This window comes from Acanthochromis polyacanthus, chromosome 18, assembly GCF_021347895.1.
Source record: "Acanthochromis polyacanthus isolate Apoly-LR-REF ecotype Palm Island chromosome 18, KAUST_Apoly_ChrSc, whole genome shotgun sequence".
NCBI lineage: Eukaryota > Metazoa > Chordata > Actinopteri > Pomacentridae > Acanthochromis > Acanthochromis polyacanthus.
This window is the reverse complement of record NC_067130.1, coordinates 29483179-29501954: the sequence shown is the minus strand read 5'-3', so window position 1 is coordinate 29501954 and position 18776 is coordinate 29483179. Positions and strand designations below refer to the sequence as shown.

The following is an 18776-nucleotide window of genomic DNA, read 5'->3' as shown; positions in this document are numbered from 1 at the left end:
ACTCTCACAGTAACATGAGCATTTATTACCAACGACAAGGAGGTTATGTTTGCAGTACTGTTTGTGTATCCATCAGCATGATGCACTAAAACTATCTGGTGGATTTACATGAAAGTTGCTGTAGGGAAAGAGCAAACTTTGGAGCATAAGCATCAATCATTGTAGCGCCAAGTAGCTAGGGTCGCATTCATGCACATAACCTTTGAACCAAATGTGCAGCTTCCACAAATTAAGTACTTCTGGATTCCTGGGATCAAGCCAAGTTCATTGCACCTTATGACTTCAATTTCCATTAAATTAATGAAAAGGTGTTTAAAAAATTCACAGGCAGCAAATTTCGTCCAAACTTAATCAAAATGGGCACCAATGATCTTCAAGACCAAGCCTCACAAAATGAATCACTTTGGTTTTTTCCTTTTGAAGGTGTTCGTCCATCCTAGCCGACTGCTAGCAAAGCAGCTAAACATACTCACCAACACTTTACATCAAAGCCAAACTTGCACTGTGTCGGATAAAGTACTACAGCTGTCCTCACAAAGTATTCGCTGTTTCATACAGTTTGTGTACAATTTGGACATGCTACTTCACCATAATATTGCACCTTAAACTTTGTGTTGTTCATATATCCATAGTCCTGTCTGTGTGCTCTATGCAGATTTAGCTTCCATTATGCAAAGGATTGTGGGTCGGAATGGCCAGATTAGCATGCTAGCTTGCATGATTCAGAATGCAGCTGGATGTAGTAGGACTTCCTGGTATCTCTGGCATTTAACAAACTCTGTATTGGAACAGACTGCATCTTTTGTCTGGCGTACCTTATACTGTAATATGGTAGTTCAGGTTTTGGAATGCACTCAGTACATGGACACAAGCAATTTTGGGGCATTTGACCACAAGAAGGCGCTTTAGTAACCAAAAAATGTTGCAAAATTTTGAAAATAAAAGGATATCATAGAAGACTGAATTACTTTTCTTTGCAGAGGTCTTCATCGGTCGCCCTCTAGTTCTACTTCTGTTTTGGTTTTACCACATCTGATAATGAAAACTAGTTGCTATCTTTGTCTGTCTTCCATTTTGTGCTGTGCAGGTAGCATGTGGTGGGTTTTAAACTCACTGGTGTGGTTTGAAATAATGCTACTGAGATGCAACTGACAGAAAACAGTGAAGTGGAGGGTCATCAAACCCAAAAAATGAGCTGGAAGATGCTGAAGTGCCCTTTAAAATTGAGGGGAAACTGGATGAAAATTCAGTTTATCACTACCATCAATCCATTCACACTGTTGTTAGAATAAAAATGTTGATCGCTCCAGCTTTAATAAGCAAATATAGTCGCTGTCTGTCTATTACATATTGATGTTTCTTTGGGACGAGTATGCTAGACGGGTGGTACTGACAATATTTATAATAACTATATTTGTAGAACTGTGGAAAAAGTGGTTAAACATAGAATATGAGGGAGGAATAAAATTACACAGCGAACAGGAAAAACGCATAAAACAAGATGGGAATAATAAATTAAATAACATAAAAATACAATCCAGGAAATATAAAAAATTTCCATTAAAAGCAAGTTTTAAAAAAAAGAACTCCAGCTCAGATCCTGCCACCCTTGTACAGGCTTAGTAGGTCAGAACTTTTGCCCGAACACAATCCAGTTACTGTAATGCTTAATGAGTGATTAATAGGATTTTGAACTTTATTCAGAGAGCAATTAGAAACCCATGAAAGGATCCTAAAAGTGGAGCGAGGTGTTCTCTTCTCTGGACCTACAGCAGATGCTTTTTTTCAGTCTGTGCTCAATAATTAGACAAAACATTTTTTTTCTTTTGTTTTCTTATAAAATCACAATCACAGGTCTAATAATGGAGTGTTATTATGGACTCTAATGACCTTTGAGACATCAGGAGTTTTGTCTACATCCATAAATACTGTTGCTCAGACTTCATTAATACAAAATAATCGAATCAATTGTGCCACAGAATGAAAACAATAAACACTTACATGCTTGAGCTCCAGTAAAACCTGTCTCGCCAGCTCTATCCTCTTCTTGTTGACGTGCTTGATGGCGACCAGGTTTCCCTGCGAGCAACACCAGAGGACAGATGACACTGAGATCAGTTTTTATTACACGAAAACAAACCTCTAGATGTAAAAACGACACCAGACTATAAAAAACGCAAACCAACAAAAGGTGAAATTGAATCGCTGAGCATCAGAACAGCGGCCTGCAGGTACATTTGGGGCCTATTTCAGTCGTCTGCTGAAGAAGAAGAAGGATTGTTGTTGTTTGCTACGTGACGATCGGTAAACGGAGGAAGCAGGGTGAATTCCTCAGAGCCGCAGATATGACAGACTGGAGAAAGATGCTGTCGTAGCAGCTAAGAAACAAGGCCATGTGGGTGTTTTAACTCTTATTCAATATGAAACACTCTACAAGGAGCTGATGGTGGCTGTGTGTTTGGAAGCAGGGACCTTTTCTTAGCCTTTTTGCAGAATAAAAACACTCCTTTTCAGTATTTATTTATATCTGTTTGTGTTTTCTTATCAGATTTAATCACCTCCTGTACTGAATTTGAGTCTCTCATAGTCCACCATGACATCAGCATTTTATATATATAAAAAAAAAAAACCTTTCATCATTCAGCTATAAAAAAGCAAAGCCACCCATCTCATTATTCAGCAAACCTCGTTTTTGTCACATTTCCTCACACCTCCTCCATCTTAAACAGCTAAATTAACAGCAGCAACAAGTTGATGGCCATGTCCAGACTGCGAGGCGGGGAGTGTAGAAACAGAGAAAGGAAAAAAAAAAGGAGAAGAAAATTGACGCATTCTGCAGCTCGCATTAAAACCAACTACCTAAATTCGCCCACACTCTTCTCTTTCTCTCTCCTCTCCAGCTCTCCGGCTTTCTCTCGGCGAGTGTTGCACATGTGTGGGTGGGGAAGGAGTGCGCAGGAGTTGAAAATGTCAGAACTCGCTAAGCCTTACCTTAAAATAGCCCGTTTTTGCAAATAGCTGATATTTTCCATGGGCAGTTATCAAGGAGCCGTAGCTGGAGCCTCTCTGAGAAGGTGGAGAGAAAAAAAGAAGAAAAAAGAAAGAAGTAGTGAGAAGAAAAAATGTCAGTCAGAGTGTGTAGATTAGAGCAAAGAGGATTAAACCGTGTTCAAATAAGACAGTGCTGCTTCCACTCAGCTGCAGCCTATATTCTTAAACAGGCGCCAAAATAAATTTTCTCTGCGCAACATGAAATTGCCTTTTTACTTATATTTGAGAAAATAAAGTGTTTTCCAGCTCGAGTCCTTGGGCGAACGTCTGCAGTGCACACAGAGTGAATAAAAAAAATCAAGTGGGCGCGCTGCACACAGACAGCCGAGCACAGTCGACTACACATTAGTATAGAATGCAAATATTGGCAACACATGGCACATGGCTGGAAAATACATCGGTTTTGGAAAATGGCTGTGTTTTCCGCACACACACACACTTTGTCCCAGGAACCGGACCGAAAACCAGTAATGAAAAAGGTGTGTGCATGTGCTTTTCATGAACGCTCGCACGTGTGGGATGAAACACAACCCAGGAGGAGATGCATTAGACAACAGAACCTGATACTCCAGGAACGTGATGAAGTATTATGAACATGGGGATTGAGCCCAGGCGAGAGCTTATTTTAACAATCATTTAATATGCCACTGCAAGAATAAAATAAAATAAAAAAAAAACAGCCACCTTCAATAAACTGCTGGGAAAGCTTTCAGGAATGTGTAAACTCACAAAGGATTTGGAGCCTTTCTTTTGGAGCTGCAGCTTTTCTCAGAAAACCCACAAACTGCATTTTAATACACAGAGCGCAGCGTGTAAACAGCTCCCAACTTGTCAGATTAGCATTTTCGATTCCTGGTGGGTCCAGTTTTTACAGCGGGGACGTCTCCAGACTGATAATAACACAAATAAAGTCCTGTATGAATGAAAACTGTGCACCCACTGTTGAGTCTTTCCTTCTGGCAAATGTAGCAAAGCAAACTGCCAGATGAACAACTTGTTAATCACACATTGGATTCCGTGCCAGGAACACTGATGGAATAAAATGCGATATAAAGCTCGGCATTATGAAGAAAGGTGCACGGCTGCCAGCTTTAATATGAGATCATGTGGGTGTTGCCTCACCTGCACACTTAGCATTAATTTTTCTGTGTTTGGCCGTGGTAAATGTACATAAACCTGCAGCAGCATTGTTGGAGATTTTCTACCTGCGAGAGGGTTAGTCGACTGCCTGCTCGTTTGTGGTATTTATTGGGGCTCTCGAACTGAAGGTCCTCCCACCGAATCCTCCACAGCATTCCGGCCAACTCTTTCTCCAGCTTCAGTTTCCTGCAAAAAAACAAAAAAAAAAACAGGTGGTGAAGTCAACAAGGACACGGCAGCACAAAGGCCAGCAGAACTACCGCACACAAAGTGGACCGAGTGTTGAGGTCATTGCAGAGGTCATGAGCTGATGTTTTCACCACAAAGCAACAAAGAAATGAATAAAAATCCTTGAGAGGCAGGTTGTTCACTCGTGGTTTTATTTTGAGGAATTCAGATGTGTTCTCTTCTCTGAATCAACAGCAGATGATGCACAGGGTTTCTTGTTTTTCACAGTTTTTTCTTTGTTTTCTTGAAAAATCACAATGGCAGGCCCAATCATGGAGTCTTGATGGCCTCTGACTTTTGAGAAATCAGGAATTTTGTCTACATACACACATACCATTGCTCAGACTTTATTCATACAAAATAATACATTTAGCGTGTTAGTTTTTAATGGATTTCATCTAGCAAGTGACCCCAAAACAAAGAACAAATGTGCTCTATTCGTTTCATCACTTTCCTGGTGGTATTTCCTGAGATACTGATTACAGCTGACTTCACATCCAGTGTTTACATGTAGTTATGCACGTGTGATGATGTATGTACACTTGTGTTTGTTTTTTATAAGAAGCTAACTTTACTGCCCCATATGTTCTACCTATGGCAGTTTGTTAAAGTGGAAAACTACTCTTTTAGGAGTATCTTTACTGTCCTCGACAAAGGACTCTTTCTTTCAAACAAATACGTGAATATAAAACATAGTGGCAACCAAGTAGCAAACAAAAAATGCAGTTCCGCAAAAGTCCACTAGAGGCAGGCTCCAAAAGCGAGTCAGTCCTCAAGTAAAATGTGCAACTTTATAGCAGAAATAAACATGTTTACAAAGTTGTACAAGAACAGTTTTGGTCTCTATCGCTAATTTCCTCATTCATGGCAACTGTACTGGGGCTAAGTAATTATATAACTCACTTGTTTTAATTGTATTATGGCTTAAAATATACTTAATTAAAGGCAATGCTGCTTTAAGTGGCAACTGGATGCCATCACCCACTTCAGCTCCACTCACATTCCAATAATTTGCTCATTTTCAGTCACGCACTGCCAAGATAGATGGCTGAGGTCACCACACAACTCTTCAAATCTACTGGAACTTTATGTAATGGAACAACATTTGAGACTAAAGACAAGAAATCAATAATTTACCCCCAAAAAACTCCAACCACATTTAGATTTGTTGCATATAAAATCCCAGAAGTCTGAATCTGTTTCTGAGACTGTCATTAGTATACTGCAGTTTCAATACAGAAAGACAGCCATGGTGTTAACGCTGTATTTTAATCATGATGCACATAAAAAATGATGAGCATGAACATGTTAAAAAGTCAAAAACACTAAAAGACACTTGATTTTTATCAGAGGGGGTCTTTAGTGTAAGTATATGGATCAAAAGTCAAGTTTTGAACGCTTTGAAAGACTTGTAATCATTATTTGTGATCTGAAATGATGATCTGAGCATCCAGTAAACCTCCTTAAATGTACGTAGTTTTTTGTGTTAAAACTCCCTTATATCCTCTACTTAAGGTATAGAATGTTCTGACATATTTTCTTCTATGAAAATTATCAAAAACTTTGATAGTCATGATTAGAATCAATTTAATTCCTTGCTCCCATTGGCACAAAAACAGCTCTCAACTCAAAAACAGTACAAGTCACGGTTTCTTCAAATGCTGATAATTAATGCAACTAGACCAGTTAAACATGTCAGTATGATTAGAGTTGAGAGATACAGTGAATGTACTTTAGGATTACTTTGGTTCAGATTCAGAGTTTTGTACAAACACTGCTGTTGTCTTCATTCTGGGCTTCAAACCACATAACATGCAGCTGTAAACCACTGTATGATCAAGTTACACTCAGAGCATCATGTTTACCAGAGCATCCCGATACTGTAGCTACGGATTGTTTTTATTAAGAGCTGATTTTGCCCTGAAAAAATGGTCAAATTAAGTCATTTTTTGTCATCTTGGCATCGTTGTCTCAAGTTGTGCATAACTAGCACCAAAAAACAGCCTTGGAAATCATGATTTCGGCACTGAAAACAGAAAAAACAATCAAAACTAACTGTCAAATGATGGAAAGCTTAACACAGGGAACCGCAAATTGGACAACAGAAACTCAATGTGACGTTTTATAGTGAAAAAAGCATTAGCGGTGGAGTGATTAGCGATTATGTTGCTCACCTGGGTGATGTTAAGATAATGGAGTGGATGGTCTGAACAGGATGTCTAGTGATAATCATTTAGACTGCATTAGCTGAAAAACACCACTAAATCATTAGCCACTAATATGAAGTGGTTGTATTCTGACTAAGCATGGGAAGCAGTGTCCTGCCTTTGGAGTGTAAAAATAAGAATTTGGCAAAACATCCTGGCTCTGCATGGACAGATTTAATTACTGAAATGAAAACTCAGCCAAATAGAAAAAAAATGCAACAGGCATGTTTGGTGAAGAAGATAAACTCACTGGACAGCTAATAAACTCCTAACAAACTGAACGCTACTCACACAGTTTTAACAGATACGTATTAATATAATATACCATATATATGCAATATATAATGTCCTTAAGTAATGAGTATCAGCCATTACAGAGCTAACAGCAATTACTATTATTTGTTTGTTTTATTATATTTTTTCTACATTTGTGTTTATATATATATATGTATATATGTGTGTTTAGCTGCTGATTTTTAAAAGAAGACTTCATTTTAAGACTGCAGCTTTTACATGGTTATTTTTTGATGGGAACTGACCTACAGGCGTGACACGCGGTAGAGTTGAACTGTGTTGTGGGTGTGTGTCACACAGCCCATGTGACCGAATTATTGAAATATTGAACTATCATTGAACTATTTGGACTGAGGACTAAAGGACAAAGGACTAAAACTTCAGATTGGACAAGATCTACTTTATTGTTTGTGGTTTCTGTAAAGGGGGATTTTGTACTAGAAGCAGCTGCAAGTTTTTTTGTTTTATTTCAATGCAAACTGTGTTTTCTAGTTGCAGTGTCTGTGCCATATTTCACCATGGTGTAGTGTTTCACTACAAACGTAATCGGGCAGAAAACAGTTTCCTGCAAAACATACTTCAGAATGCAGATTAGTTGTATCATAACATGATCATGTTGCGTAACTTGGGCACCAACCCCTAACAAAAAACAAAGGTTTTGCACTGCATGTTCTCCATTGATCCCTGTGCTGTTTACCATTCTGAATCTCCTTGTTGCACACTATTTAATGGTGCCACCTTAGCTACAGTGCTAATATTGCTGGCAGTAGGATGCTCCGACAGTGACTCATCTGCCCCAACACTCCTTAAGACTGGTTTGAATAATTCCTAGTTGTATTAAATGGTGAAACCATCTGTCAAGATGCTAATCTCAACCAGGGGTTGATAACCTGGTGCTATTACTACCAACAAAACTTAACTTGAAATGCCATTTAACTGGTGAAAGAATACAAAATTAAGGGAATAAAAGGAGAATGTGTGGACACAAGGGTGCAAAAGGACAGACGGAGGGAAAACTTAACTGTTATCGGGTAAATATACAGAGCTACACTGTAGATTTAAGTCTGACGGTAAAACGAGGAGAAGGGTTCGATTATATCATAAATGGGTGCAAAGCAGGTCCACTGTACATTAAATAGACTCAGTTACGACACTATCTGGAGGTAAAGATGAGGTTCAAGCTAGAGTTTGGTTTTGTTGGGTTTAGAATATTTCATCCACAGATTGTTGAATAAAATGATTTTCTGGTGTCGTCGTCCAGACAATAGATCCATCTTTCATTCAGATACTTTATGGTGTGTGATGGGTTGATGAATTAAAGCAGATATGGATAGAAACTGTTCCAAAATGGCAAATAACTACCAAATATCTGCACCGCTGATCCGGAGCAATTAATGTGATCATTTTTTCGACATATTCTGAGTGTTATTTTTGACCTGACGGCACAGAGAGGAAGAAGCATTCCAGTGCATCTCAACACATCTGGGACAAATCTCACAGGAGCTGCTGTTTCTTGACACTTAATCATTTGCAGCAAAAACACATAGAAAAATAAAACTCACAGTTTTTAAAAACCAGAGTTATTAGAGCCTGTTTTGTTTGCTTTTTCTTCTTCTTCTTCGTTTAAAAAGGTGGTGGCGGATTCATTTTCAGTTTGAAGCACTTGGAAATGAAAAATGAGCAGAGCCCACACATTCCAAGCCAATCTAAAAGGTGTAAAACACTTCCAGATGGCTGCAGGAAATTATTGCAGCGTTTGCATATCACCAGCTTTCTCCCCCCCTGAAACCATCCTGACTGGTCCCAAAAGGATCTAGTTTTATATTCTTGTGCTGCTTTTCCACCAGGACAAACTGTGTTGTCCAGAAACTTAAAGGAGAATCTTGTTTGTGTTTGTAGAAACTCCGAGTCGTGATCATTTTGAGTGCAGGAAACACCATTAAACCACCGGTGCCCTCCAGCCCCATGCACCACCAGCAGCAGCAGAAGAAAAAACGAAGGTACTTTTCTATTTAAAGAGCCTCGTTTAGAGACCTCTGGCAGCCAGAGGGGCAAAGTGTGGAGCTCCACACTGGGCCTATTGTTTCATAAGTCCCATTTGTGAATACCTCAGCTGGACCAAACCCCTCCATTAAAACAACAGAGCCACTGCCGCTCTGCTCAACATCCCCTCGCACTCCAAAGTCAACCAAAGCGCACCGCCGTCTAGATGCGTAAAGCGCTGCGGGACAAAATTTAACAATCACTGCATGAAATGTAAAATCATTTTATTGTGACAAATATGTACGCTGGAGAAACAACTTTGTCCCAGCAAGTCTTAATATATTCTTTTCATAGCAAACCTGTGTTGCTTACGCCCGTCACTTCCTTCAGTTGCTCACTCATCTTTTTGTTTTCAAGAGAAAAAAATATGCTTAGAGGCTAAATTTAAGGAATAATGACTTGTTTAAATGGCTTTCATTGAAGTGCAGATGTTTTTCGTCAAAGCAATACAAAGAAGCAGATGATTCAGTACACAGGTTTCCTTTTATTAAATTGCGTATTCACCAAATTTAACGCTGGCAGAAGAGTAATCTACTGTCAAACCTAATAAACCAACCACCCTAATACAAAATATAGCAGTAATTTCACAGTATAGGGCTTATTTACCTATGCCAGATTAACTTTGTTTCTCAGCCTTTTTGTAAAATCAATTCCCCTAGAAATGACAGATTTAATTCATCTAAGCATAAAATATTTCATTATATGTATAAAAACAATCATATAAACAGCAGTAAATATATAATCTTCCTTTTTTCTTATTAAAAATATAAAAATTAAATATCTCAGTTGTGCAAATTGCACCTATAGGTTGAGAAACTTTGGATTTGAGCGTGTGGACTGACAGTGACAGAACTCCAAACTGTTTTTTAGCGTCTTAGTGGTGTTTTTGTAGGTCAAGTAGTGAGAACGGAGGCCCCCCTCAGCAGCTGGTTGATCTTTAAGACGGCTGTAAACAGCTCTGCCTCTCCGTCCATCAGCAAAAAGCTCCACTGGTGTCTGCGAAAACAGGAAGTGATTTGTTAGCCTTCGGTATCAAAGAGCCGACACACAAGAAGCTCTAATCCCCACTGATGCTCAGCTGCAGGCAGGCGGTTTACATTTACACAAAATCCAATAAAACACTTCAGCAGCTTTCCATATATATATAAAACTGTCACTAAATGAATCTAAATATAGACAGACTTCTGCAGAAAGTTCAAAAACTGCAGGTCAGGACCAAAAATGTATCACAGAATTCCCCACGTTGGATTCCCATAACAGAAATAGACACTTGTTGCCATAAGTCCCAACATGTTGTACTTGGATATACAAAAAGAGAGATTCCAAGGAGAGAAACTCACCGGCAGAGAGTCCAGGAAAACTAGCTAACTAGCTGGGAAAGCAAGCTGTGTTTGCTGAACTGTAAGCTGCAAAAAAACAGAGAAAGACGTGTTAATTATTTCCGAATTAAGCGGCACAAACAATGTGTCTAATTATCTGGTTGTTATGTAATTATTGCAGCAATGATCAACTCAGATTCAGGCTTAGTGGATTTACCTCACGTGGATAGCTGCTCCTCAGTCTTTCCTCCACCATTCCTCTGATCAAAATCCGCTCTGATTGGCTGCTGATTAACACTTGTTTGTGTTAATGATCAGTATTGGAAAAGTAATCAGATTACCGGTGTGATTTGTTAGTTAGCGACGCAGCTCCTCTCAAAATCAAAATTAGTCGAGAATGTCATTAACCGACAACTTTGCAGGAAAAGCAGGGAAAAAATAGCAACATTACTTACTTCCATTTCATGCAGATATTAGCCGTGACATTAAGTGGGGTGTAGGAGCCCTTCCTTAATTACTTGAGCCATGCACGATTTACTTCTGGTGTAATTAAACGAGGCTTAATGCTGCAACATACACATGTAGACGGCGCCACTTGGGACGCCGTAACAGTTTCATTCGAATGTGTTTTTACAGCTGAACGCCGAGTCAGAACCATTACAGAAGCAGCAGGCAATTATTTTTATCTTGAACATACAGCTGAAATAAACTGCTCGGGGGCGGCATTAACAATTAAGCACCGACACTCATTTAACCTAATCACATAATGTTAAGACCCAGTTTGTTTGTTTAACAGTAAATGGCATGCACAGTGTGAACACAGTCTGAGGGGTTTCCACATAAGGTGCCACTTGATGCTGTTATTGGAATGAAAACCAGCTCAGAGAAGCTTCCAAAGTTATTTTTATCTGTTGTTCAGTCATAAAAATATTAAAAAGTCACCCCATAAAAGTCAAATTAAATAATCCGAGCCTGAAAATTCCTTTAATCCCACCATCCGAGACACTTAAGGTTGCAAACTGCTCAACGTTTATTTGTTTTATTACATATATTTCATGCTTTTTTAGCGTCTCCTTCCCCCTAATTGGGGCGCTGAGCACTTACTTCCACTCTCCCTCTCAAGAATGACTTCATTTCTGCTGTGTAAATGTTTGTTTAGCAGAAATCAGGCGTCTTTGTGCTCGCTTCTAATAGGATTTTACGGGGGTTTTATAAGCCAACCTGCAAACTAGCATGTAATCCTTTCAGGGGAAAAAACAAAAAACAAAAAAACAACACCACACACAACCCCAGCAGACCCCATGTTTTTCCACCTGACATGAGCAGTGTGTGAATTATTAAAATAAGTGGCATTTAAGCTTCAATCCAGCGTGAAGGAAAGCTAATGAACACACTAATGAGCATTAAGCCAGACAAGCAATGGGCCTTGTTTGTGCCCAGTTCATGAGATCATTGGCAGCTTGGCGACACACTTCACCTGCTGAGCTGTTACCGTAGCAACAATCGTGTACATATCACATTCCTACCTATAGCAGCGAATCCTGCTTCAAACATGTGTCTGTCTCACACTTCGTTGCTCTTTTTCTGTCTGTCTTTGAGTAAAATAATGGGGGGAAAAAAAAACTAAATGTTGGAGCTAAAAGCAGGACGGACAGGAGGACGATCAAACTCACCTGTAAATGAGGAAACTGGAGATTCCAAATATGATAAGCGCTAAGCCAGAACCCACAGCTACAATACCAAGAACTGGCAGATGACCTGGAAACAGGAGGAAAGAGAAGAGAGAAAAAAAAGAAGCATTACACGCTCGGCTGTCTCTCATATGTTTAACAGATGTCCACATTCATATCTTTGAAAATAAAGAATTAAAAGAAAAAAAAAAAGTGCGATGCGAAGAAACACAGCTGTGACTTCCTGAGTTACAGCTGCGCCGCTTTAGCAGTCTGTCAAACCGCAAAACGCCAGCAATAATTTCACACAATCACACGGCTCCTCGTGTATATTTAAAAACCTAATGGAGACTAATTATACCACCTGCTGCTAATCAGCAAATCAGCGGATGAGCTGATTTTTGTGACTAGAGATGTATCATTTCTGACACCAATCCTCTCCAGAACACGTTTCACTTCACTGCATTCACAAAACGGTCAAACTAAAGATTTCTAGTTTACTGGAAGTTGCATTATTCATGTGCAGAGTTTAAGTTTGGTTCATTATGTATTGTAGTTTTATACAAACCGGCTCCTATGTGACCTACAATCATAGTGAAACCTGAATTATACTCACACATGCTGTGACAGGTCAGGACTGTGCTTTTATAACTCATTATTTGCAGTGAATCGCCAGTCAGAATAATTTTTTATCAATTGTAAAGTATACTGAGGAATTGTTTAAGGTACAGTTTTCTGGCATTAAAAAATAGAGCAACTTTTAAGCAAAACTGAAGATATTAATGCAACTTTTAAATGCTGGTTTTGTGTGTTTGGGCAAATTGGGATCTTGTCTGACTTTCTGTCAACAGATTTGTGCGCAAATGATTCTCAGTGCTAAGATCTCCATGAGACAAAATGTATATAGAATGTCCAATATTGTCTTAAATATTGTTCTTATATTTGGGGGTAAAACAATATATAAATAACAATACTAGAGTTTAAAATGGAACCTCAAACTCCCCCAAAATGGTTCTTTGAAGAATCTTTCTTAGGAGTTCCTCAAGGAAACATTTTGAAGGTTCCTCAACATAAACAAAACCCCAGAAAGTGCCTTGAGGCATCTAATTCTTAGACCATACACACTATTTTGATGCAGGTATGGACTACCCTCAAAAGTTTGGGGTCACTTAGAAATGTCCAAATTTTTGAAAGAAAAGCTGTTTTTTTTAAATGAACATATCATTAAATTAATAACAAATCCAGTCTAGACATTGTCAATGTGGTAAATGACTATTCTAGCTGGAAACGGCTGATTTTTAATGGAATATCTCCATAGGGGTACAGAGGAACATTTCCAGCAACCATCACTCCTGTGTTCTAATGCTACATTGTGTTAGCTAATGGTGTTGAAAGGCTCACTGATGATTAGAAAACCATTGTGCAGTTGTGTTAGCACATGAATAAAAGTGTGAGTTTTCATGGAAAACATGAAATTGCCTGGGTGATCCCAAACTTTTGAATGGTAGTGTATGTGCAGTATATATAGATACATACAATTACATGTAAATTAGACGTTATTGAAGGGTTAGCTTTAATTAACTGCCTTTACTTTGTAAAAATCTGTTCACACACAAGCCAAATTAAATTGACCCTGATTTAGTGCTAACAAGCAACTAAAGAGGAAACTTGGATAGATAGATAGATAGATAGATAGATAGATAGATAGATAGATAGATAGATAGATAGATAGATAGATAGATAGATAGATAGATAGATAGATAGATAGATAGATAGATAGATAGATAGATAGATAGATAGATAGATAGATAGATAGATAGATAGATAGATAGATAGATAGATAGATAGATAGATATTATTATTAAATTATATATTTTTGCACATTTGAAGTTGCTTTTCTTGTAATTACTGCCTACTGACGGGCAGCATTTTTTAAATCTACTCTTAACTAAATCTTACTCTTAACTGTAATGCACTAAAACACCAAATCAGATTTCATGTATATGAAAACATCTTGCCAATAAAACCTTTCCATTTCTGAAAAGCACATGTAATAATAACAAATTCATACAATATATTAAATTAGTAACTGAGCAGCAATCTAAAAAGATCACATCTGAACCAGATTTCATGACAATCCACCCAAAAGTTGACATTTCACCGTTGTCAACGACTTAGTGGTGCTCGAGGAAAAGTCTAAGGATTGTTATTACGATTTAGTTTTGTCTGTCCAAGGTTTGAACAGCGATCCAAAGCTTAGATTTTTCAATATTACAGCAACCAACAAAATGTCTGGAGCCAAAACCAACAATCAATCCATCTGAACAGCACTTCTGTTGAGCATCTTAAGCTAATGTAAAGGAGTTCGTTCCCACCTCACCCCAACTGGTTATGCCGGAAGTTTGTTTTCTTTTTTAAAGGGAGTTATTCTTTTCCCCACTTCCACTAAGTGATTGTTTAAAGGGTAATATTGGGTTTCTGTCTGTAATATAATATTGTAATATCATGACTTTACTTTGTGAACTGCCCTGAAATTATATGCTCAATCAGCACATGCAGACATGATGGCATCAAATGAGACAACTTTTCCATTGCAAGCCTTTTTTATTAGCGCAGACATTTACAAAGTCTTGCTGAGTCCATTAAATGCAGTTCACAGCTTCATTGTTGTACCTGCTAGACAGTTTGTAACCTGATTAAGTCCTCCTGTTCATGTCTGAAGTGCTTTTCTCGATGCTTCAATTGTTCTACTAAACTAAAACACATCCTGAGGACAATAAATATAGAGTAAAGAATCAAAACATACTGTAAAATTCACAAATACCATAGTTTGTTTGTGATTAAACCAGTGTCTGCATATAACAATTATTGCTTTCCTTACTAATTTTTGATTACAGTAATTGCTCTAATTGAAGCCCCACTACTGGCCTCTCTGTGCTAATAATTGCAGGTTTCGGTGCTTATAATTCATTTCAATTATCTCCATCGAATCAAGCAGAAATTGTGAAATAAATTCCTGAACATCCATTCTCCTTGCTGCCAGAAGCGACACTGGAAAAAGGCGACATCCAGGCTCTGCAAATTACTCGCGGTGGGCTTCGAATTTAGCGACGGAATCAGATTTATTGCTCCTCGACTCATTATCCTGCCTTCATACCACAATACATTTATAATTGCAGTGGTTTTCCCGCTCGGTATATCATCTGTGACGGTTCCCTCTAAAACTGTCACTCTGTTCATACAACAAAGACCACTTCCAGCACTTATCTTTCACTGCCTGTCACTCCAGCGAATATTACACTTGGCTCCTTTCACTTGGTTGGGGGAAGGAGCTGAGATGAAATTAAAGAAGAACAAGGCATCTATCACTGCCGCGTCAATGAAAGTATCACAAGCCGCGTAGGGATGACAGCGATAATATAAACAATGCATTAGTGCACTGTAATATCCATCTGATGAGCAACTCCATCTTACCCTAGTCAAAGGGAGAAAAAATAAGCCATTAAGTGCAGAATAATTTCACTTTATGTCAAAGCCGCGCGTGAACTTCCTTCTCATAATTCTTCTCGTGAAATCAGGGTGTCCATTAGTAAAACTCATGCTGCTGGTTTCTAGCTGATATTTCACCTCAGGCAGGTATAATCATCTGTAGGCAGATTTAAATCCACGCAGGAGGGTTAAATGTTTTATTGAGTTGTCATACCATCATTGCAGGAGGGGTCGTCTGTGGAAAACACACAGGGAGGGTTATCCAGAGGTGGACCACCGCTGGGCCAGTGGATCTTCTCTGTTTGGGACCAGATGATCTCTTTGGTGGTGCCATTGTAGTAGGCGACGAGCTGCACACACACAGAGGAATACAGATTTAAAGAGATGAATACGAACATACCATAGAAGTGTGTAATATCTTTGAAACAACTAGCCATGTTAATATTACTGTGCAATATGTGTCAGCAACGGCTAGCTGCTAGCTTGTCTCAGCCAATGCAAAATCTCACAACCAGTTTCTTTTACTAGTTTGAATGCAAAAGAGTTCAATTTCATTCGTAGCTAACAGATTTCTACAGAACAATTATTATTCCTATTCACCTCTGACATATTTGTGCTTCGTGCTAATTATCAAATGTTAACACATTAGCATGCTAACACACTAGACTAAGATGGTTAAATATAGTAAACATCTGTTAGATGTCACAAAGTTAGTAATATTGTGAGCTTTTGAAACAGGATGTGATGTGCAAATGGTGGATCTGACTGATAACTCAAATAATAAAATAAACCCAGAATTATTGTTTATTTTCCTCTAAAGGCAAATACAGTTTACAAAATTAACATCGTTCTGCATCAAAGCAAACTTGAAACTAACAATTGAGACCATAAACTTCTTAGAAAAATGTTGAGTGAGGTAATAAACCGGTTCAAAAATAGGGTCATTTTCTCATAGATTTCTATACAATTGTCCTTCATTAGAAGTTGCCTCCTGCTGGTCAATACAGAGACTGCAGGTTTAAGGCACTTCCTTGTTGTCTTTGCTTTTCCATTAGCATTAAGCTCAAAGTCTAAAAGAACCACCAGCTCATCTCAACTGGCCATATTGGAAAGCATTTTTGCTAAATTTGAATTTGTGTAACACTTTTATGACCTTTTTTTTAACAAAAGAAACTATTTCCATTAGCATCTGAGATATTTCTGTTTAGTACTAATTAGCAAATGTCTGCATGCTAACACACTAGACTAAGATGGTTAAATATGGTAAACATCTGTTAAATGCCATAAAGTTAGTAATAACATTATGAGCTTTTGAAATGGGACAGGACACAAGTGAACTACAAAATTTTACTCACATTTACCATGTATTTTCCTCTCAATGCAAACACAGTTTAAAACATTAATATTCCCCTGTATAAAAGAAGAATTGAAACTAGTGATTGAGATCATAAACTCATGAGAAAAAAGTGAGAAATGAGAAATCGGGTCATTTTCTTATAGACTAATATACAATCAGACTTCTGCTTGCAACCGGAGGAACCACCCCCTATTGGCCTTTAGAGGAACTGCAGGTTTAGGTAGCACTTTTCAGATCTTGATATTACATCTATCGTTAATATAAAAACTGTGCATGTTTCCAAGCTGGTGTTAGCATTTAGCTCAAAGTGCTGCTATACCCAGGTAGCATCTAAACGTTGCCTATGCTACTCAGTCCTACTCAATGAACCACATTCGCTCAGCTCATCTCAACCTGAGAAGATGTATACTGTGACATTTTTTAAATCGTTTTTGCTAAATGTTATGCTATATTAGAAAATCAATCCACTCTCATTAGATCTGAAGCTACAGCCAGCAGGCAACTGGTCAGGAGCATAAAGACTTAAAACGGGGAAAAAACGGGGGTATCTACTGATACCTCTTAAATTTAACAAAACAACATGTAGTGTCTTGTTTCTTCAATCTACATGCGAAAAAAAATTAAAATAAGTTATGGTGCTGTTGGTACAGCTTGAAGGTCACGCAGTCTAGTTTGAACTAATCAAACAAATAATTATTTTAAAAAGCCTCATTTACCTTACTCAAAACTTAATTATCTTGTCCTCTCAAATTAACATATATTTTCCTGTAATCACATATTTTTTTTACCCATTTAAATACCCTAAAATAATGTGAACGTCTATGTAATTCATCATAATGAGACATTTAACCTATATAAAGGTTGGAGAGAAAATCAGAAAACTAAATGTGAGCTGTGTCAGTTTAATCAAACAATTATGTTACAATAAATAAACACAGCATTTTGGAAAACTCAAATTGCGATCGTTGTTAAGAGCAGAGAAAATTCTTTTTTCTGTACTGCATTAATGTTTAAAGTTACATTCTGGAGTTTTAATGGAAAGCATCTTGGTGTTTCTCCAGTCTCTCAATGAAACGTTTAAGTTAAACTACAGAACAAACTGCAGCTACACCAGCAGCGTTTGACCAACATCCTGAACAGCTTTATTTTGACGGTGCAGCTCCATGAGCAGCATCTGTTGTCCTGCTGTGAAACACGACTCCTGTGTTTCCAAGTCGCCCGAGGAGGTTTGATGTGTTCCACCCCTGCTCCCGACATGTTGTGTCCTCGCTGCTAAAACCTCGAAGGCCGTCACCCCTCAGAAGGGTCATCAAAACAACGCCGAATGTAATGGGTGAGGGTTCAGAGGCTGCACGGTCTGAAATAGCTGCAGTTCAGGGGCTGTGTTTACCGCATTCACTCACTGCCAGCAATCCTCTTAGAACGGCTAATGTCTACAGTCAGTGTGGATGATGCAGCATATTTCTACTGCAGATAAATAAAAGTACTCAAATATAAAATATAACACACACCTTAGGTAACCACTGCATCCATATGCTATGATGATTTTTTTTAATGGATCTGGATTTGTGGAAGAGTAGCGGTGAAACAGAAACTGCTGCCACAGAGCTGGAGGCAGATTGTTTTCTCAAATAACATCATGAGCTGTGGCATTAAAGGGCAACTCTACTGAATTTACACATCGAAGTCTGTTTACAGCTGCTGGAGAAAACTACAAAACCTGATGAACTGCCTCAAGTCAAACTTTTGGCAGCTGGGTTGCATTGTGGGTAGTGTATGTGAAAGGATGAAAATGAACAGTACCTGGTACACTACCGTTCAAAAGTTTGGGGTCACACAGGCAATTTCATGTTTTCCGTAAAAACTCACACTTTTACTCATGTGCTAACATAATTGCAAAAGGGTTTTTCTAATCATCATTTAGCCTTTCAACAACATTAGCTAACACAATGTAGCATAAACAATGTCTAGACTGAAA

General features: G+C 38.3%; 1 protein-coding gene across 1 annotated transcript in view; it reads right to left on the bottom strand.

Moving 5' to 3' along the window:
* The window catches only part of npr2 (natriuretic peptide receptor 2), an 87879-nt gene that overhangs the window by 38101 nt on the left and 31002 nt on the right, over positions 1 to 18776 (bottom strand). Inside the window, exons 6-10 of the mRNA XM_022204029.2 lie at positions 15656 to 15791; positions 11956 to 12040; positions 4257 to 4377; positions 2992 to 3066; positions 2002 to 2079 (exon numbers count right to left, since the gene is read on the bottom strand). Of these exons, the coding sequence (XP_022059721.1) occupies positions 2002 to 2079; positions 2992 to 3066; positions 4257 to 4377; positions 11956 to 12040; positions 15656 to 15791 (495 nt within the window). The remainder of the gene's footprint in view (positions 1 to 2001; positions 2080 to 2991; positions 3067 to 4256; positions 4378 to 11955; positions 12041 to 15655; positions 15792 to 18776) is intronic.